The sequence below is a fragment of the Diceros bicornis genome, chromosome 29, assembly GCF_020826845.1.
Source record: "Diceros bicornis minor isolate mBicDic1 chromosome 29, mDicBic1.mat.cur, whole genome shotgun sequence".
NCBI classification, from domain to species: Eukaryota; Metazoa; Chordata; class Mammalia; order Perissodactyla; family Rhinocerotidae; genus Diceros; species Diceros bicornis.
The window spans coordinates 32316810-32338549 of NC_080768.1; the positions used below are offsets into that span (position 1 = coordinate 32316810).

Below are 21740 nucleotides of genomic sequence, written 5' to 3' on the forward strand. Positions count from 1 at the left end.
TAAATTACTCCTTCCGCAGAGGGAAGAATGAGAGGCAGCCATGAGGTACTTTCAAGAGCAGTTAAATGAAGATTTGACAGTCTATTCAAAACAAACCACACTTTTAAGAAAAATCTTCTTTCCTTCTTCTTATAAAAGCCCAGCACGACTCTCCTTTCCCTGATAATTTAGAAGAAAGGCAATTCCCAGGGCCCAGACTAAAACAAATAAACAAAAACAGGAACCATGAGAAACTAGGGAGCTTTCTGAAAGGTTGGAGGATTCCAGGGTGATTAGGACCACAGACAAGGGCATTGGGAGGATGGGGGGGAATAAAAATCTATCACATATCCCTTAATGCACCCACGATTGTAATTGCCCCAGCTCTTTATTTATATGCGTGTATATTTATCATAGTTGCGATAACGATTTATTCTAGTGTTATTTTTCCCCACTTGGCATTTAAGTCTTTTTTTCTTCCTTTGAATTTTTCCGGAGTGATGTCTGATCTGATGTTAAAAACATGGAAGCGGGAGAGGCAGGGCTGTGACAGGGCTCAAAGTTGAACAAAACAGAGCTTTCGTGGAAGCAGCAGATTCTGAGTTGGGAAACGAGATGCCCATATTTTTCTGCGCTCTGGTCGCCTCCAAGAGGCCCTCCGGCTTTGCTCCCATCGTGAGGCGTGTGCTTGTCTCCGCGAGCCCGACTCCGACCCGCATCCTTTCTCCCCGCGCCAGGGCTATTTGCGGACGGTGGAGGAACCTGGGGGCAGGCGCAGCCGCCGCGGGGCTCACCTGCGCCTCCCCGGCTCCCGCCCCGCGCGGCCGGCCGCCGCTGCCGCCCCGCCCGCCGCCCCGCCCCGGCCCGGCTCATTGGCTGCCGCTCGGAGGGGAGGAGAAGGGGCGGCCGCGGGGGGTCTCATTAGCGATGCGGGCTCGCCCCGGCGCTCCCTAGTCCGGAGCCCGGCAGCGGCGGGAGCGCTGCGAGCGGCGCGGCGGGGACGGCGGGCGACTCGGGCGGCGGCCGTGGCGGCAGCGGTCGCCCCGCCGTGGGAGGCTATGGGGGCGCGCGCTTCCTCTGGGTGCCCAGCCAGCGGCCCGGAGCGCCCTGACCCGTTGCTGTAGGGAGCGGCCGCGGAGCAGTCACTCGCTAAAGCCCCCCGGGAGCCACTCGTCTCGGCCCCTGGCTCGCCGTGCCTCTCCCGGACTCCCGGGGCGTGGAAGAGGAACCGTACTCCCGAGCGCGGCGCGGAGCATGGGGAGAGCGGCTGCCGCAGGAGGAGGCGCTGGAGCGGCGCGCCGGTGGCTCCCTTGGCTGGGGCTCTGCTTCTGGGCGGCGGGGGCTGCGGCTGCCCGAGGTAAGCGCCGGGCAGAGCGGGCGGCGGGGCTGGCGCGAGGGCGAAGGCGCGCGGGCTAGGCTGAGCGGGACCCGCGCCTATGGCGTTGCCTGCCCAAGTTGCGCCCTGCACCTCTCCGCGCGCCCAGCCCGACGGGATGGCACTCGGGCGGCGGACCTCCGAGGGGACCAGTGCCTTCCACCCCAAGTTTGCGATCAGCCGCAATCCTACAGGTTGCTGTGACCTGGACCCCCTACCCTTTCTTTACTCTCCCCGCTTGCTCCATTTTCCAAGCCCTTCCCAATTGCTGCAGACTGAAGTACCCACCTCTTCACTCCAATCTCGCTCTCTCCTGTTCTCTCCACTTCCTTCCAAGGAGATATCGTTCATGGGAGGGTGGGGGCGCCCAGAGCGGTGTCCGAGAGTTCCTGGGGAGAGGGGCCGGGTGATGCCAGTCTCTGTAGGGTGGGTTTCAATAGAGAGGGCTCCTTTTCCCTTCAGGGAGCAAAGCCCGAGCTGAAGTCCGCTAAGCTTGACACCCTTCGGGCGACACTAGCCCGAGGTCCTAGCCAGCACCGGGCTTTCTTTCGAGGAGGCCGCGTGTGTGCGGGAGCTCGGGAGAGCTGTGTGCACCATCTGCGTGTAACCGCGCCTGCAGTGCCGAGCCCGGATGAGCGGTTGGCCCGAGGCCGCTCACCCGGCGCCTCTTCTCCTTACCGGGTGCCTGCTCCAGCTAGCGAGCTAGCGAGCGCGGGGCCCCACTGAGCAGCGGGGAAACCGCTGCTTCTTTCTGACTTTGAAAGGTAAAACCATTTTCCTGAATCCTCTGGACTCCAGCAGAGTGAAATTTTGCAACTGGTTTCAGCTCCACCTTGAGCGAGGACCAGGAGCATCAACTTCAAGATAAATCCCGCGGACTTGTTCTGAAGATGATCAGAGTCAATTTCAGATATAGCTTGAGTAGCGTGGCTTTACCTTTGAAATAATCCGGAAGGTTCTCCTTCCCGCCCTTCTCTACCTTTCTCTTTCCCTGTGTGTCATCCATTAGGCTTAGAATGTGTAATTGCATTAAAGGATTTACCTAACGCTTTCTGGGGAGCGGTGGAACTGAGCTGACCACCTCACCCTCTGCTCTGCTATCCTGAACATCATCTGAGTAGCCGCGAGACAGGAAAGGGTGGAAGGGGTTGAGCACGATCACAAAAGAGCCAATATAATCTCATTTTTATAAAAGCTAGCGGTGTGTTAAAAGCAGTGGTGCTGCCTGGAATGAAGAATTAAAAGAAAAAAAAAAAAAGAAAGAAAAAGGTGGATAGAGGCTTTCCATTTAATGATCCTGTTCAGTGACTGTTTGCATTTCATTTCCTGAAAACTTTTTTTTTTTTAATGGAGCAGGCTTTTTAAAAAGCAGCGAAGGTTTAAAAATGAGCCTCGGTGGTTGCACACCCTGGGTTATGGTGAAGCAGAATTCTTTCCCTTGCTGGAATAAGACAAGCTTCAGCCATTTAATTGACTACGGAGAATGCCTCCTTGCAAAGTCGGCTCTGAGTTGTTTTTAATACACTACGGGGAAAAGTGGGCCTTTTCTTTTCTAAATATTGATCTGAATGTCTGCATTCCCACTTGCTATTCAGTGTGGAATACCTAACAGTGACTGACTCCATGTACTGGCCCCTTGGGATTTGGTTGGTGGAGCTGTCTTGAAGCCAGCTCAAAACAAGAGGTGGGGACATGCCAAAAGCCTCTTGGATGGAGTTTTGCTGGCTGTGAAAGTAAGGCTAGCACCTCTTGTCTGCAAGCTGTTCTTTAAAGGTCTCCTGGAAAACATACTATACACTCTGCAGGCTTATTTACAACAAATGTCTTGCACAGATCATAGTAATGTTCAAGACACATGGAGTGGAGCAGTAAATCTGACTAATATTTCTCTTGTCGTATTTGACTTTCTGGGGCATGGAGCCCATTACCCTTAGCATCTGTCAGAGCTTTCTGAAGAAATGAGCAGGAAGCAGGCAATGAAACCTGTGAAGACACATGCACCTGCCTTTGGACAGGTGGGCACAATTGGAGTTTTTGGAGCAAAGGGTGTGTTTCAGTGTTGCTTAAGTTCTCCCAGCCCAGGAAGGGACCCATTCATTATGGGCAAGAGGAGGTGTGCTCTGTGGCATGCTTTCAGCAGTCTCATCAGACTTTATAGGGTTGGCCCTAGATTATTCTTATTTATCCAGGTAAATAGTTTTGTTGTGCAAGCCTTTTTGTCTTGATTTGGACCAAGATATTCTGCTTTCCCTAAACAACAAGATATACAGAATTATGCCATTTGCTTTGATGATACAAGAATATTTAACAATTCAGTAGCATTTTCTTCATGATTGTTTATCCTTTATTTGTTTCCAAGGTGGTTGCACCAACTCCTTTTTATTTTCTTTCCCTCCATACTTAATGTAAACCCTCTGAAAATCAGAGGGAGATTTCAGATAATTGGCTTTGAATATCCTCAGAGAGGAAGATACTTGGGGCAGGGGATGGCCTGCAGAAACTAGTCGTGGCCCAAGGAGCAATGTTGCGGTTCCTTGCTCTGTAAGCAAGACTTACTTCTTCCGATTTATGTTCCTGGCTGGTGGCATACTGTAAGGATGGCACTTTCGTGCATGATTACTGTATATTTTAACACTTTCCAACTTAAAAGAAGGTGGCTTAAGAGTTCTTTGTGACCTGCCAAGTGTTAATTGAATCCACATCTTGTTGTCATACTGTTTTGTTTTCGTTCTTTGAAAAAAAGGAGTACTGCTGTTGCTCTGGTGGTGATTCCTGTATTAGGTACTGTACATAAGACATCCTAGTTGAAAGGCAGGGAGGAAGGTAATTGTAGATAGGCTGAGCTTTCCCACAATTCCTTGCTTTAAAACATTTCCTCAACAATGAACTCCTCCTCACAGTAGCTACAGTAATGCATTAAGGGCAAGAGAAGTACACAGTTATTGTATAGGCATAATAGGGTCATATGGTTTATGCCTTCTAAATCTGTTTACCTAGTTCATATAGTTTTAAATCTATAGCCACTTCTTCCTTAACAAATGTTATGAGCACCCCCCTTCCTCATTCTATTCTTTTTCCTCAAAAATCTGTCCCTTCATAGGGCTATGAGAAAAGAGCATTTTCTCCTAATTTCCTGCCGGGTTTGGCTTTTTCTGACTCTTGGGTTGTGCTTTTAGCGTGAGCAGTCCAGTGGCGCCTTCTTTTCCTACCCAACCAAGTGTTCTGCTCAAGAGATCTCTTAAGTATCTCAGTTGTTAAGACGAGGTGAATTGTTCTGACCTGGCCCTGTGATGGCAGCACGTCACCCTTTTTAATGGTCTTACTATGAAAAATAGTAATGCCTCCCTTCCATCCTTCTTCACTCTTTGAATGACCGCTCTGGGGATCTGTGGTTCTTTACCTGGTCCCCTCTAGGCCGGGGAAATCCGTGGAGCCCCCGGATTCCTCCGTGAGCTCTCTTAGAACTGGGTGACTGGATCTGTCAGGTAGTTCCAGACGCTGCTGTCTGACTAGTTAGGGAGGCACTTCTCTGTCTATTCCTCAAAGACTTGTAAGCTTGATTTTATTGTCCTCCTACCAAATATAACATCCAACTTAAAATATTGCCAGCTTTAGATGTTTATCAAGGAATTAGTTGTTCAGGAGATAGTAAATATTTGATACCACCCACTTATGCGTTTTCTTCTTCTTTTTCTAATACACAGGGTAGAGACCCAGACCACATGTATTAAAATCTAATCCCAAAGGTAGGTGTACAAAGAAAGATATATACCATAACATCCTCTTAAGGAAGGTGGCGGTGGTGATACGGGGTGTCCTCTTAGTGGACAGGCATGCGTGTTCACAGAGAGCCCAGATGGGCCCTCCTTCTTAATTACACCTTTGTCATTAATCCTGATTGTCCCATACTCCGGGCAGTGCCACTTGACCAGCTATGTCATTGTCTTCTCTTCTGTCCTCCTTATTTTGATGCCTTCGTGGACTAACAGCATGACTGAATAACCACTGGGAACTTTCCCCTGTCATTCTCAGCTGCACATTCTAGGTAAAGAATCTGCTCACTCCCTCATTTGCTAGACGGCCAGTGTTGGCATGAGAACTACCACTGTGTTGCTACCACTCTTTATATTATGCCTATTCCTTAAGAGAACACATTTTTGCGGCCTCGTGTGAGTATAAGATGATAGTAGTAATTATTGTATTTAGTGTACGTGGTTGATTATTCTAAATGCTTTACATGCATTAACTCATTTAATCCTTAAAATAACTCCATGAGGTAAGTAATGTTATTATTCTCATTTTTAAGATGGGAAAAAAAGGGCATAGAGAGGTTAAATAACTTGCTCAAGGCCATAGAGATAGTTTGTGGAGGAGCCTGGATTTGAACCTATGGAGTCTGACTCCAGAGCCTACGACAAGAACAGTTTTCTAAACTCTGCTGAAAATGAAATGACCTTTATATTTTGGTGACAAAAGTACTAAAATGATATCTCTATAACTGTGCGAGTTGTAGAGGAATTTAGAGTAGCTTAAATAAATCTATAAATATATTCAGATAAATCTCAGAGATTTATGTTGTCTGAAAACAACCACCCTCTCACCATTCAGCTTAATATACTTTGGGATTGGATTCACACTTAAAATTCTGAACGCCAGTTTCTAATATGATAGCTTGCTTTTTTTTTCAATTTTGAATTTCAACAGAAAATATTACTCTAATTGAATACGCCATCCATGGAAAGGCAGATCCCAAGAGACTATTTGTTGCACATCTTGTATTTTTAGCCTTGTTTGCCAGGGAAATGTGGAGCGTGAGATTTGAGAATAGATTGTTAACACCAGAGGCTGCTGTTTCTGCTGTTTTGGGTACTCCTGCTGCTGCTCTTGCGAGGCAGATGGCTAGATTCATTTATAGAAAATAGATATTCGTTCTATTTTGCATTTCCACTTCGAAAAGAACTTTTAATTGTTTGTGCCACATTGCATTGTAGGGCCTTATTGTGCGCACACACATGCTGTGCGTAGATAATTTTCAGAATTAGGCGGATGTTAATGTATTCAGCTTGGACTACCTTAGAAATCCACTGTGAACTCTGTTGTGCTTTTGGAGTATTTCTTTCTTTTTGGGTTTTTGTGTGCAGTGCGGTGTGTACCACGTATTTTGTCCTCAATATCTGCCCCCCACCCTGACTTAACTGAACTAGAACCCAGGGACAGTAATATTAGGGTTTTGTTTACCGGGCTAAAGTAGAAACAATAAATGTGTATTACATTTCTCAGATTACGTCAGACCACTATGGACATAAAATATTTCCTAATATTGTTTCCAAGAGAACAAGAGTAAGGCGAGGCTTGTTTTCTTCCTATATGACCAGCTCTTTCTGACAGTTTCCTTCATAAATAAGGAAACTGGAAAGCCAAGAGCTGTTTTCTAAGTGAGGTCAATGTCCACTTCACTAATGCAGATATTGACTTCCTGCCCCCAAATTTTGGTTCATAAAGTGCAAAAGAGCCTTCCTCCTCAGAAAGAGAGAGACCTTGGCACATGTACCCCTCCACTCCATCCTGGCATTATGAGGATGGCAGGAATCATGTGGGAAAATATCAGCCCAACAATGTGGAGCGTGGAGAAGAATGAACTTTACAGATGCGTTGTTGTTACCTAAATTGAATGCTGTCATTTCTCAATCAGGTAAGTGCAAGGGAAAATGACATTGCAAACATTCCAGAAGGTAGGTGATTGGCAGGCAGGCCTAGGAAGCAGGAGATATAAGAGACCAAAGTGAAGCAATTGTCCTGACTACTTCAAGGACCCAACCAACACTGAGATAACTATGTTTAATATCATTCATAGATTTTGATAACTTACAATAAAGGCAAATGTATGTACTAAATATTAAATGAGAAGATTTGCCTCTAAATAAATTTTGTGGCATGTTGCTTAGAATTGTTTGCAAGTGATTGATGGCCTCTGCTAGCAACAGTACTTATTTAGTAGTTCTCATCTTTATTTGAATTTAATTTAATAAAAATCTACTGGGGGGGAACCAAATGATCATGGGTTATGGAAGCTAAGCTGCTAATATTTGAAACTCACAAATCAGTGCTTTTCAAATGTTAATGTGCATTTTAATCACTGCAGATCTTGTTAAAATGCGCATTCTGATTTAGTAAATCTAGGGAGGGGCCTGAGATTCTGCATTTCTGACAAGTTTCCAGGTGGCACCATCCATGGACCACAATTGAGTAGCAGGGCCACAGATGACAGTACTTTAAGTTTTTGATTTTCAATATTGTTTTTCACTTGGAAGCCAGTATGTGGTGGAATTCAATGTAAGACTATTTTTAAAAATGCCAAAAGAAGACTAGGCAAACACACTGTCAGTTTTAACTCAGACAAACATCCAGTCTCTCATAAAACTAATAGACATTCAGGGAGCACCATTCTGATGTAATATGATGTCTCACTTCCAGCATTTGTGAAGATAGATGCAATATTTTAAGTCTTATATTTTATTTTGATGTAATTGAAGACTTGTGTCTGCACCTAATTCATTTTTTGTAATAAAGAGGACACTGAGTCCCCTTGAAGGTGAACAGTTTGCCGAAAGTCAGATTTTTGTTAAATAAGAGGCCTTTCTACCCCTCTACAGTGCTCCTTCATTTTGTTGTATCTCTTGGCTGGAGCTACACTTAAAAATGACGGAGAGTTCAGGATAATGAGAGAACAAAGCTATAGTTAAGTAAGAGATAGAACAAAACCAGCTGGTTAAAGAAAACAGAGCCATGTTCGTGTGGGGCACTGACGTTCCCCAAGCAGCTGGATCCTTGTTGTCACCACATGGTGTGGGAGCTGGTGTTTGGGTCTGTCTGTCTTTGCTGCAAAACAGTTATCTCCACTTGGCAGGGCCAATTGTGCTTACTGCTGCTTACCCAGCACCTGGCAGAGCCTGTCCAGTAGCACATGCTAACTAATATTTTTACTTGTACCTTTTTATGTTGTCATAAATAATATTGAGGCTAAAATTACTAAAATTTACTCAATCTTGTGATAAAACACTCAGGAACGTTTAGTTGCCAGAGAAGGAATTAAATAACTGTAAGAGAGTTTTGTGTTTTTTCCCTCCACAGATTCTAAAGCCTACATTCCCAGACAGAATATTCTAGAAAGATGATTAAATGTAAGATGTGAGACTATCATGGATAGCTGTTTTGAATAGTAATTCATTTGTATGGAACTTGACACTTTTAAGGTACGTTCACAATTCTGATCGCTTTGTATTTTCACATCCACCCTGGTACTGAACAGATGATGAAATTAAGGTTTTTTAGAGATTTTTCAACAAAGCCCAGATGGGTAGCAATAAATAGTACTAAGACTAGATGCTGAGTCTCCAAATGGTTTCCGGGCCTTTTTGACTTCTTTACCATGTAGTTCTACTGTATTACCAAATAGATTAATTACACTTAAGTTGGACGATACAATATTCTGTACACATTACATTTGACACAGGGCTGTGGATGCACAAGCGTGTGGCAGAGAAGGAGAAATAAATGAATAAACATTTTGAATGATACCTGTGTTGCCTTCTTGGTCTATATGATGTTATGTTTCTCATGGTTATGAACAGAAATGAGCCCGCCAGGGAAAAGAGGCAGTAGGAAATGTGTCAGGACTGATGAGAGGAAAGTAAAATTGTGACTATATTAAAAATGGCACATACTGTAGTATGGAATAAGTGGTATGTAAAATACTCTGAGGAACTTGCTAAGTTATAATTTCTTAAAAATTCAAAGGAATTAAAGAGTTCATTAAAGTAAGTAAAATCACAAATTAGTTCTTCTGCGATTTTATTTTTAATGATGCCATTACAGACACCAAACACTTTTTAGAAATATGGTACTAGCTCCTCAGTCTGCTTAGCTTTCTAAATACCTTGTCTTTATTATTCATTTTGAGTGCATGTGCTTCATTTTTTTCTTTCTGTGTACGGTTGTAAAACAAGATTAAAGTCTTTTAATTTGTATTTGAAAGTAGTGTAGTGGCACAATGCAGTTGGACTTCCAATAACAATTTTCATCAATGTGTCTTTAAGAATTATCTAGCCTATTTTTAAAAAGAGATAGAGAAAAAAATACAGACCACAAAATAAAATTCTTTCCAGGGAAATGTAAGTTTGTTATAAGCCTTTTGAAAGGAACTGGGAAAAGTTGAACTATCCTGCATCTAAATAGACAAGGCTTGTATCTCCCTCAGTCTTGGGACGAGAAGCTACAGTGATTACCAGCGTTGCATCAGGAAATTTCCAAAGTTGTTTCCCTTAAGCAGAAGTAATGAGGAGGTTCACAGGTTTTGTCAGTGTGAGGCGTGTGGGTGGGATGTAAGTGTTTGGGGGTTTGCTTTAAAGAAATAAAGTTGGATAAAAGATTTGTCATTCAATTTTTTTTAACCTTGGAGCAAAAAAAAAAAAAAAAAGGACCCAAAAAACCATTTCTCAAGTTTAGCAGACAGCTTGAGATGCGTATCAACTTGTGGGATAGGACTGTGAAAAGACAGCTCTACTATAACATATAATGCAGCAGAGAAGACCATCACTTGTACAGCCAATTATTAATAATTGTCAAGGTGATAAGTGCCCTAATGCATGGATATCTGTGTGCATGTATTATATATTAGTAGAATGTCATATATCATCATTATAGCAAACTTTTATCATTAAAGTTCTATGCTATTAATTTAAATAGCATTAATATCATTCAAATTGAGATGCAGACAATTTAGACTTGAAAGTAAGCTTCTTAATTCTGATACTCCCATTTCTCTCTCTCTCCGTGGTATCTCCCATCTAGCCTCCAATTGTCAGTCTCCTCTTGCCCCCTCTCTTCCTCAAGTCACAGCTCCCTTCTCATTTAAGCAAGATGGTGGGCTGGAAAGTTCAAGACCATGTGTCCTTAAACATGTCACTTTTTTCTCTTGTTCTTTTTATTTCTAAAATGAGAAGAAATAACTTGTCTTCTAAGCTCTTTCCTGCTTTAACATTCTATGATGTGCTCCATTGTTCTCAGTACCATTTATTCACAGTATTTTTATCATTTCAGGAAGCATTTCTTGGCATTTTAAATATGTATCAAAACCTTCAATTAAAAATGCTCTGAAAGTAGGATTTTCAGGACAAGTTAGTGGGTCTTCGGGAATTATGCTAGTAAGGAATTTAATTTTATGTATTGGTTTCTCTTAAATCAATGGTTATAGACTAATACATATATGTGCAACTCGAGGAACAGAAATGGGTTCAGTGGAAAAAGGCTGAAGGGGTTAGGCACCCCTCCACTACAGCTCATTGTTGCTCAGTTGGATCACGGGCCCACAGTTGCTAGATTGACTTTTTAACACAAACCAGATTTACGAAATTTCATGTTAAGTTTCCAGATTTGAAGTCTTCTCAAATTATTTTAATAAAACACCTTTGACTCAAACAACACTCACAAGGTACAACACTCAGCCTTCCAGTTTGTCTTAAATCCATGAATTTCTTACATTTTGTTAAGAGATTTGAAGGATCAGGGAGCCAGTTGATCCTCATTTTCAGTAATTATTTGAATATGCATATAAAGCTTTTTCTAGCTTTGTGGAGGAGCATTGTCTAAAAGCAGAAAACAAAAAGCAGTTAAGTGGCTTTTTATGTAACATTTGATAAACATTAACTTGATCACTGAGTTTCTATATACTTCCGTTTCTCATTTGTAAAGAAAAATTATAAAATTATATCATTGAAAAGGACCTAAAATTTCTAGGCCAATGCCCAAATCTTTACATGAACAACTAAGGTCTAGAGAAGCCAAGTAGCTTACTTGGCTTTTGGAGGTCATTTATCTCAGTGCTCGCCCATGAATCCAGATCTTCATTTTCCAAATATTCTTGCCTTTTCCTTTTCAGAACTGTAATAACAAAACTAATCAATAAAGACACAAAGGAATTCAAAAGAATGATACCAGAAGACTAAAGACTATTGATCATTTTACCTTTCCGTGAAAGGATGTTTTCCTTTATTTAAAATGTTTATACTTTTCTAAATACCTTTGAAATAGGATAGATTTTCTTCTTTGGCTCTGTTCTTTGTGTGTGTGTGTGTGTGTGTGTGTGTGTGTGTGAGGAAGAGTAGCCCTGAGCTAACAGCTGTTGCCAATCGTCCTCTTTTTGCTGAGGAAGATTGGCCCTGGGCTAACATCGTGCCCATCTTCCTCCACCTTATATGGGAAGCTGCCACAGTGTGGCTTGACAAGCAGTGCCTTGGTCTGCGCCTTGGATCCGAACCTGTGAACTTTGGGCTGCCAAAGCCAAGTGTGTGTGCTTAACTGCTGTGCCACTGGGCCGGCCCCTTCTTTGACTCTGTTCTTAATTATAGAATTTTGGAGCTATGATTTGAGGGGCTCAAGTTGGTTTCATGTAGGAGAGCTAATTAATATTGTCAAAGAGGTTTGCATTATAGATTTGTTTTGTGTTTGGGTGAAATTTAGGGTGAACCTTAAGCTTTTGTTCTAATTACTTAACTTCTACATCCTTGGTAATAAATTTGCTCAGTATGAATCCACTAGTAGATCCTAAAGACTTTCTAAATGTAATTATTTAAAGAAAATCTATATGTAGGAAAGAATATATTCACTTCATTTCCGTTAATACTATGTTGTGTTAGTACCATGAGTTAGAATAGGGAACCTTCTGCTTTAGCCAAAAGACATAATTTTAGACTGGTACTTGCCATCCGGTGATTAATTCTTATCTGGATAAGTAAATCACTTCCAATTTCCATTTTTCCCTGTTTAAATCTGAATTTTCACGTGTGGTGAGAAGGTAACACTTTCTAGTTTGAATGGTTTCCTGGGCCTGCTATGAGGTGGTGTTATTCAAATGGATACAGTGATCGGACACTCAGAGGACACTAGGTGGAGCAGATTTGAAATGTGCACAAGCATTGGACTTGTGTTTCTTCTAAGAAAGCTTTTGATGTTGGCAACAGTGTGTCAGTGAGACCCTCAAAAGACCATAAATCTGCATCTAAAGTGACTGGTTATAATTTTAAAAGCATCAGTTGCTTCTTCCCATGCACTCCCTATAGTTCTTTATTTTAAAGTGAATTCTGCATCTCTGATGGCCATGACGACTTGCAAAAATTAATCCTTGTAGCTGGAGCTTATGAACTCTGGTGATGCTATCATGATTATTATTCACGTTGAAGCCACCTTGCTCGGAAAGTATTAGACACGTAGGATGTTGAAAACTTCTGATTCTTGGAGATTAGGTGTCAAAATATTTAGGGTTTGGTTATTTTTAGCAATTATCAGTGAAAGATCTTGCTGTGGTAATGGTGGTCAGGTTTTAAATATACAGATTCTTGGTCATCACCCAAAGCCATTTTTTCAAACTTACAGAACGGCAAACATCTGTAGTATTGTCATCCAGGGTTAGGTGAGAAAATTTTGGACAGGTGCTGTGAATGTGTGTGGGCATTAGCTTTTTTTTTTTGAAGCTTAAAATTGATGTTTATATATGTTTAAACAGTTTTATTAAAGACAGTGGATTGAAAGATGAGCATCAAATGTTTAATGTAACCCTTGTTTATAGAAATACATATGTGTGTAATTTAAATTATGAAGAGAAACAGTCTAATTCCAATGTTCTCTACTAGCTGAGGGATGACAGGGCCTCCATTTCAGAGCAATTAAATCAGAATCTCAGGCTAGGATCCACCAGTATTTTTTTTTTTTAAACTCCTCGGAGGACACTGACTTAATGGGTGCATTGATTGTGAATAAATGTAGAAACTGATCTTTTTTGAGATTTAGAGGAGATACTTGGGAGTCCCTCTCATAGCAAAAGAGTCGGGGATGAAAGTGACCGCTCCTGATTTGCCTCCCCCTCCGCATGAGGCCGTTTCTTTCCACACTGGATCTCAAGTGACTTGCATGAGTGAATTTGGATGCTGGCACGAAACATTTCGGCCTTTGGGAGCTAGACTCTTCCTGCTGGGATGGAAGAACTGAAGTATTAATAAAAGGGATGGATTATATGAGAGATTATGTAATGAGGAGGAGACTTTGAGGAACACAGAGTTGGAGGTTGTAACATATGTTTCCCTTCTGGACAAAAGCACAGGGCCCACAAACTGGAGATTCCTATTTTCCTTCAGTCCTCATCTGATGTCTCCTAGGCCCAGGAGGTAAATGCTAAGTGATCAATCATATTTATGAGTGGATTAATATCTTCATACTGGTCTTGGTGACTGAAGGGTGTAGGCAGTATAGTTCCTCTTGCAGAGCAGGGCAAGGTCCCAGTCAGCACCACTGTTGTTGACTAAAAGAGCTAGGCAGGGACAGCTGGCACCCCTTTACCATTTTAGGAAATGGGGCATAGGAATTCTTCCTAGAGCAAGCTTTTCTAATATTATTACCCCGTTCACAACTACTGCCAGTCGTTCCTTATTTGCCTGAGAAATAAAACGTTTTGTGGTATATTAATTGTCGCATATAAATAAATATAGTTTGAAAAAAATCAAATTAAAATGTATATCTGTAAACTTAACACCGTACTTAAGAAGCAGAACACTATCAACAGGTCACTCACCTGTGTTTCTCTTTAACTCATCCTTCTGGTTCTCCTTTAGAGGTAAATCATGCTTGAATTCCATGCTTATCATTCCCTTGTTTTAAAAAATAAATTAAATAATTGTGTATGTACTCCTAAACATACTTTACTATTGCTTCTTTTTGATATATATTTAAATTATGTTATAATCTCCATATTCTTCAGCAATTTTTTTTCCACACCCAGTGCTATTTTTCATCTATGTTATTGCATGTACTACTGTTGATTCATTTCCCTCAAGTACAATATTTGATGCTGTGATTAAACCATAGTTGATTTATTTATTTTGCTGCCAGTCAAATTTGGATTGTTTTCAGGTTTTTTTTTTTAACTATAAAATGTGCTACGAGGAGCATTCATGTACATGTCTAATGGTATCCATTTTCAAATGTTTCTCATATATCTGAGGGTAGATTACTAGGAACTAAAACCTGATAGTGACAAATAATTTTTCAGCAATATATGAGTTCTCATCACTTCACATCAGCCAATATTTGATATTTCCACTTCTAGAGATTTCTTCTAATTTAGTGGGTATAATGTGATTATCTCTGCATAGACTTAATTTCTATATCTCTGATTACTAATGAAGTTAAACATTTTTTTCATATATTTCGTTGTCATTTATATTTCTTCTTGAGTAGGTGAGTCAAACACCTACTCAAGTCTTTTGCTCATTTTTTGTACTTTTTGTCTTATTGAAGTACAGAAGTTTTAAATGTATGTATTTTTTAATATTCCTTAATGTGTTATGTGTGAGTGTAATTTCTTCTCTGTTTTTTTTTTTTTTGATGTAGTAGAATTTTTTGTGTTATCTTCTCATGAACTAAAATTTTCAATTTTAATGTAATCAATGTTATCAATCATTTTGAGCTTAGCTCTTTTGTACTGTGCTTAAGAAATTCTTCCTAAATCTCATTAAAGATATTATCCTATATTTTATTCTAAAATTTTACATTTTGGTCTTTCATATTTATGCCTTTAATCCACCTAGCATAGATTTCTTTCTCTGTGTAGAATTTGAGTTAGGGATTTAATTTCATTCTTTCATATGAATAACCAATTGTCCCAGAACTGTTTATTGAGGAGTCCCCCTCCTTTCTCTAATGATCTGCAGGGTCATCTTTGTAATGTATGAAACTTTCATTTATGCATGGGAATTTTTTAATCTGGCATTAAATGTTCTTCAAAAACAGTTCCAACAAACCTTTCTGGCTTTATTCCTACTGCCCTTTATGTACCCTATACTCAACTGGACTCCATGATGTGCTTCAAAACTACCCCATAATTTCCTTTGTCTTGTGCATTTTGTACTTTTCTTATGCCTCTCACATGCTACCTTGTATGTTGTTTTAGGTATATTTATTTCTCTTTTACTATCTATTATATGTAAACTTTTGGAAGCAGTCACAGTGTTTTCTTCATCTTTGATACCCTTGAACAGAATATAGTGTCTTTTACTTAATAGATATTTGATAAATCATTGAACTAATTTGTGTTTGGAATTGAAGGAATCTTAGAAATTGTCTAACCAATCTCATTATATTTGCCCACTCATGAACATTGAGAGTCATAGAGTTTAAATGCAATGCCCAGGTCATACAGCTTGGTGGATCCTGACTCCCTTTTTTCGTAAGCTTATTCCAGAATACCTTTCATTATCAATTCCATGTGCAAAGGACTGAACTATCAGACACTGTCCAGAAGTATGAACTAATATGAAGATAACTGGAAAATAAGTGAAGAGACGCATATGAGGCAGGTCCAAGACCCTTTGACTAGTTGAGTCCATTACCAACAATGTTCATGTCACACCTAGACACAGGGCATTTCCCAAGCACACTATGCTGACTCACATCTCTGTGCCTTTGTTCATGCCCTTTGTTAAACACAACTGTTTTTATGGACCACTGTTCATGAATCTTCTTCTCTCCTGAGATTAATTTCTTCTTGTTGAGCACTGTATCTCCATACTTTGACGTCACTTCTGTTGTTGTACCAATCAGACCGTATTTTAGTTCTTTTTCATAAGTTTCTCTCACTCTTACTGCCTGAGTTCAGAGACAACTTCCAATTCTACTGTGTCTCCTCAACACCTAGCACAGGGCTATGTTTGCTATGAGGTAGGTTTCCAAGATGTTCTAAATGCAAAAACCAAACAGGCAAAAAACCAAAACCTTCTCATGAGCTTATAAATATGTTTTGTCATTCCACCATTTAGGTGTATAATTTGGTGAAATCATTGTGCCACCCTCACCTAATAAAATACAAAAACTATGGGAATGATAACACATTTCCACAATATTAGCTGTTATCACAGTAGTTTAAATTAGCTAAAGAACTGGGTACAAGTATTCAAATGTTCCATGTTAGGGAAATTTTGCTAGGAAAAAATCATGCTAGGTTTCTGATTGAATGAGGCTGTTGGGAATTTGTATGAGAAGAGAACTTAAGGGTCCTAGGTATTTGAGTGGAGGGTCTAAGAAACGACAATTATAAGAAAAGAACTAGAGATAAGACGGCAGCTAAATAAACCTTTGGCGCAGTTGATGGCCCTGGAAAATACATCCTGAGATGACTACAGTTTGGAGTGAGCATTCTGAAAGAGTAGTAAGTATGGGGGCTCTTTGATGGAAGTCATGAAGGTGGCCTCTCAATATGTACTTTACCTGACTGTTTACTGCTGGGGGCTTCCAGGCAGGAGAACACTGGGAAGCTGAGTCAGTGAGCCAGCAGGGCTGACAGCAGGATTTTGAGGAGCTAGTACTCTCTTCTCCACGCTGTAAGTCAAGTGTAGGCTAACTGGTTAGATTAACACAACTAAGGTGCCCAGGGGAGCTTTATTTGTATCTACTCCAAATAGCTTTTTTAGGTGAAAGTATTTTTTTTTTCTGAATTATAAAAATATTACTTGCTCATTGTAAGAAGTTTGAAAATATGGAAAGGATTAAAGAGAACAGAAATCTCCAACAGATAACCCAAAAATAACCACCTCAGGGGAGTTCTCAGGTAGAAGCCATATTCCTCATGGTGCCGCTGTGAGTCTGCAGATCTCTGCTGGTCCGTCCTACTCTCCTACCTTTTGGAAAGTTGAACAACCAATTACACAAGTATTAAACCAAATACGTTAGTTCTGCTGTCTCTATCTTTTCAGAATGTTCACTTCTTGGGAGCAGATTCTGAGTATCTCTGTTTCGTATCTTCAATGCTTTGGATACTGTGAAAATATCACATATTTGTTATTTTTCAACAACTGGCCAGAGCTAGTGGACACACCCTTTGTAGTGCCCCAGGGCCACTGGCAGCAAGCTCTTCAGAAGAGTTGTATCGTAGTGCTTTGTGGTGGTTAAGCTAACTCAATAAGACACGACAATCATTTTTCCTCTCCCAGTATGAGGACGGTAGTGATAAGATTACTACTTTGAAATTTATAACAAGTTTTTCCTTTTTTGTTGTTGTTGTTTTTAACCCTCCCAAGACAGCTTTGAAAGATGGTTTTCCTTTCCTGGTATGTTATCATATACTGGTTTTATCTCAGCATCAGAATGAATCAGACCTTGACTAATATGAGCTCTTCTGACTACTGTAGACTTAGATAAATAGGGATACATCTGTTTAGAATATTTATTGTTCTCATGTGTATGGAAGCTGTCTCAGTTGTGGTGAAGCCTCCTCTCTAGATAGCCAGAAGCAATGACATCATTACATTTACTCAAATTATATTCTGCATTTTTCTTTTCTTGGAGTGGAATAGAAACAAACAATTATATGGAATTTTCATAGGCAAAATTAATTAAGATTAGAGCAATTAGTCTTTGCCAAGTCCCCTTCCCGCCGCCTTCTTAAACTGATTTATTAATAAAATGCATCTGAAGTAATTAAGATGTAGAAAATAAAAATCTGAAGCCCATATGTTTTGCAGCCCTGGACTCCAGAGTGCTCTATATATAACTCTAGGTGCTGTAACTACTCCCCATCACACTGGTAGTTCATTTTTACCTTTTCCAAGTGAACACTTTAGGCAGACTGATTTACCTTTTTTCCTCCTTTCTGAAATAGAGAAATGCTCTTTAGCACTTTTACCCTTTGAAAATATAAAATCACTCAAGGGCTTTCATATTTTCAAAGGGCAGAAGCAACTTGAGTGAGAGAGAAGAGTGCAAAAAGCTGACTGATCTTTTTTTTTAGAGTGCTACAATGAAAACATGTGTAAGACATATCCTCCGGGCCCATGTGTGTGTGGACTCTGGGAAGGAGGTGGATGAGGTAAGGAGGGTGAGGAACCAGAGATAGATGTATATTCGGAAGTGAGACAGCTTCCTCTGTCGCTGGGATTTTATTTTCTTTTTCCTTTTTTAACTTACTGGAGAAGAAACAATCCTTATCATTTTTCCCCAGAGCACATGCTAGGATACAAATAAATGGTGTCTCTCAAGATTTTAATTGAGAAGATGACCGCTTCCTTCTTTGGAAGCGATTTGCCAAATCTCTGACCCTTGAGAATGAAATCATAACCATCAAAAACTTGGCAGTGTTGTTCCTGAGTGAGTCTTGCCTTCAGAATGACAGGTATGGTTATGTCTCCTCAAAAATGCAGAGAGAACAGTTCACCTGTCAGGTGGGAAACAAACAACTGAGCTAGCAGCCAGGCCCATTATCTTAGCCTTGCACCACACCTGCACACAGCAGACGGCTCTAGAGCGGTCCATCATTGGAAAGGGCCATATTTTACCCAATGAGGTGCTTACTACGAGCAGCTATAGAAATGATCTACTAACTCCGGATTCGTTGGCAGCACTAGATGAGGGCATTCTGTGCTAGATGGGCTGTTAGCCTCCTCCCCTAAGCACATACAGCAAAGTATTCTCTGCAGGTAGGATTTTACTTATTTATGTTTTTATTAAATATAAACATGAACAATGGCATATGGAGTTTGTAGCTGTTGTGATTCTTAAATGCCATTTGCCAGAAATGGTGTCTTATTTGGGATACCCTGGAGCTTACGGCATTAATCAGCAGGCTGAGGAATTGCCCCAGACCCTTCCAAGAAGACACCTAGGACACTACTGGTTGTTTCCAAAATGAGTGGGGTTGGGATTTGCTAGAGTCTAGAGCCAATAAAGAACATACTTTGTCATTTCAGTGACTCAGTGGTATCATAATGACTCTCTCTCTCTTTTTCTTTTTCTAAGGCAGCCTGCGCTGCTGGGGTAGCAGACAGGGAGGATCTTCTGAGTGGTAGAATTACACAATTCCTTGAGTTTACTGCAGAGAAGCAATTAATTGTGAAACTGTGTAAGAGTTTATGATGCTGTTCAGATGGACTTGCCCATCAAAGGGCCACTTAAAATTCATGCACAGTAGCGACTGTGAAGGAATACCTATGACTCATAAATAAAGCAAACCTATCTTAATTTATTGCTAGTACCTTCTATACCCATTGAGCTATTCAGAACCCTGCACAATTGATGTTTCTTTCCTCCAGTTACTTCAGTAAAAAAATGAACTCTATTTTATGCCACACAAGCATACTAATAAACCAGTGTTTTGCTGCTTATAAAGGCAAACTGTCACCTGTTAAAATATGTAACTGTCATAGAGAGATAAAAAAGGATCATTTAATAATGATGAACAATGTGCATGTGGCATAAATAGAATCCGAAAGGTAAACAACAGTTTGTTATGCTAGAGCCAGCCAGAGCTATTCCTCAATGGAGGACTCGCAGTTCTCATCTTTATGCTCTTACTTTTAAGGGAAATACAACCTGGCTTAACAACGATTGGGGTGTGTGTGTGTATGTTTAATGGAGGCTCATTACGGTTAAGAATATGGACTGTTTCTTTTATTATGGAGGTAAGAATGATTTTCAGACATATTTTCTTAACCGATGAACGATCTTAAGTGCTCTATGTTATTGTTTTTTAGGGCTTTAGAATGGGGAACGTTTAGAAGTTTCGTTGTGCTGGTAGGCTTGGGAAAGAGGTTGTTTTTAATTAAGCTCTTCAGTTGCTTTGTTTTAGTGTTGCAAGCCAAATATATCTCAAGCAAGAATATGTCTGATGCTGCTAAATAAAGCTAGCAAAAAAAAAAAAAAATGGGTTTATTGTCGCTGCCTGGGTTTTTTGATCTCTCGTTATTGACCTGTACAAATGACACCTCCAAAGTACAGCGTAGAAGACTCTCCAGATGTCCTTCCTGATGTAAGGGGTGATTGTAGGTGGTGGGACAAGGTTAAATTTGCATACCTGCACACTAAGTTTTAACAGTCATTGGGGGTTCTTGGGTTTTGATGCAACTAATGAGAGATTAAAATGAAACTTTTTTATTGATAAATACTATAGTTATAGTATATTAAACTTTAGGGAATTCAAAGCCAGAACAGTGATCACAATAAGAGCTTCTTCTCCTCTAGAGTCATCTCTTCCCTCTGTTTTCAGTTAGCATGTGTTTACATTGACTAATGTCTTGGAAATGACAGTTATGGCTGGCTGAATAAATATTGAATGTTTTAAAGATTGTGTAAATATTTGCCCAGTAGACAACCCTGGCTTGATAAATATTTGGCCTTTTACATTAGATTCAGTTTGAAATGATTTAAAAGCTTACTAACTATTGAACACAGACATGCCAGCTTAAAAAAAAAAAAAAAAAAGCCTTTCCAAGCATAGTTAAATTTAAAGCATTGTATTCAGTAGGAAACAGATTTTTACCCAAATCGGAGGAGCTAAGGTTGTACTGAAATAATTAAGAAGAGCTTCATTGGAAGCTCCCAGAGTGAGCTAGTTTCTGAGATTGGGAATTACAACTTCTTGCATCCCAGCTCCACACCAAAATGTCCCCCTCACAGGGAGGTTTCTTGATCTGGAAATTTCATTTCTCAGCAAAATGCTTAAAATAATTGTGGTGTTTGCCAAAGTGATTTATAGACATGGTAAAACAATGGCTTCATAAATTCAAGATGGAATCCTGTAATATTAGGTACTAGAGCAAGATTTGGCTACCTTCCCATATCCTATAGTCCAATTAATCTTCAGTACCAGAAATCTATTTCTAAAACTCTCATTTTTATTATTCCCCCCAAAATCCCCCCCAGCAGTTCTCTGTTGCCTTTAAGATAAAGTACAGACTCCTTGATAATGTAATTTGGCCTCAATCTACTCTTCCGGTTTCATCCCTCACCACAACCCACCCTGTACTTTACACTCCAACTACAAAAACATATCATGAAAAAGAAAAAACAACCCCACTCCCCCAAAAAATGTATCATGAACTTTTCACCACTCTGCACCTTTGCATATGTACTTTTTTCTAAGACACAAATTTGCCTGACCTCTCTATCAGGCTGATGGACTACTACTTAGTCTTCTAAGCCCATTTCAAAGGTGAGCACCACTAGAAATTCTTCTAATAATTCCACCGAGTAGGATTAATCACTTCTCTCTGAAACTAGTACTTACAATGTGGCATTTATTGCACTAAATTGCAATGAATAGATTGCCTATTTCTGTAAGTCTGTACTAAACTTTAAGGGATTGTGTTTTATCATCTGTGTATAGCATATCATCAATACTTAATGAATTATTTATTTTTCATTACTGATGGAATTTTTCATTCAACCTAGTGATGATGAAGCCCCACATCTGTGTCTTTATATCCAAACATTAAGACTTTAGGCTTTAAAAGAGCATTTGAATATTAAACTTTGATAATGGGAGAGTAGCTATAAGAACAAAAACAGAACA

The 21740-nt window shown here is 40.2% G+C and overlaps 1 protein-coding gene across 6 annotated transcripts in view; it reads left to right on the forward strand.

Moving 5' to 3' along the window:
• The first annotated feature begins 965 nt into the window (after positions 1-965).
• Positions 966-21740, forward strand: part of UNC5D (unc-5 netrin receptor D) — a 520162-nt gene continuing 499387 nt past the window's right edge. For 3 of the 6 annotated variants that reach the window (XM_058525190.1, XM_058525191.1, XM_058525194.1), the window contains exon 1: positions 967-1336. In XM_058525190.1, coding sequence (XP_058381173.1) covers positions 1234-1336 — 103 coding nt within the window. In that variant the 5' untranslated portion in view covers positions 967-1233. Of the gene's footprint in view, positions 1337-21740 lie in introns of all 6 variants that reach the window. The other 3 variants (XM_058525192.1, XM_058525193.1, XM_058525195.1) reach the window with 2 other exon arrangements.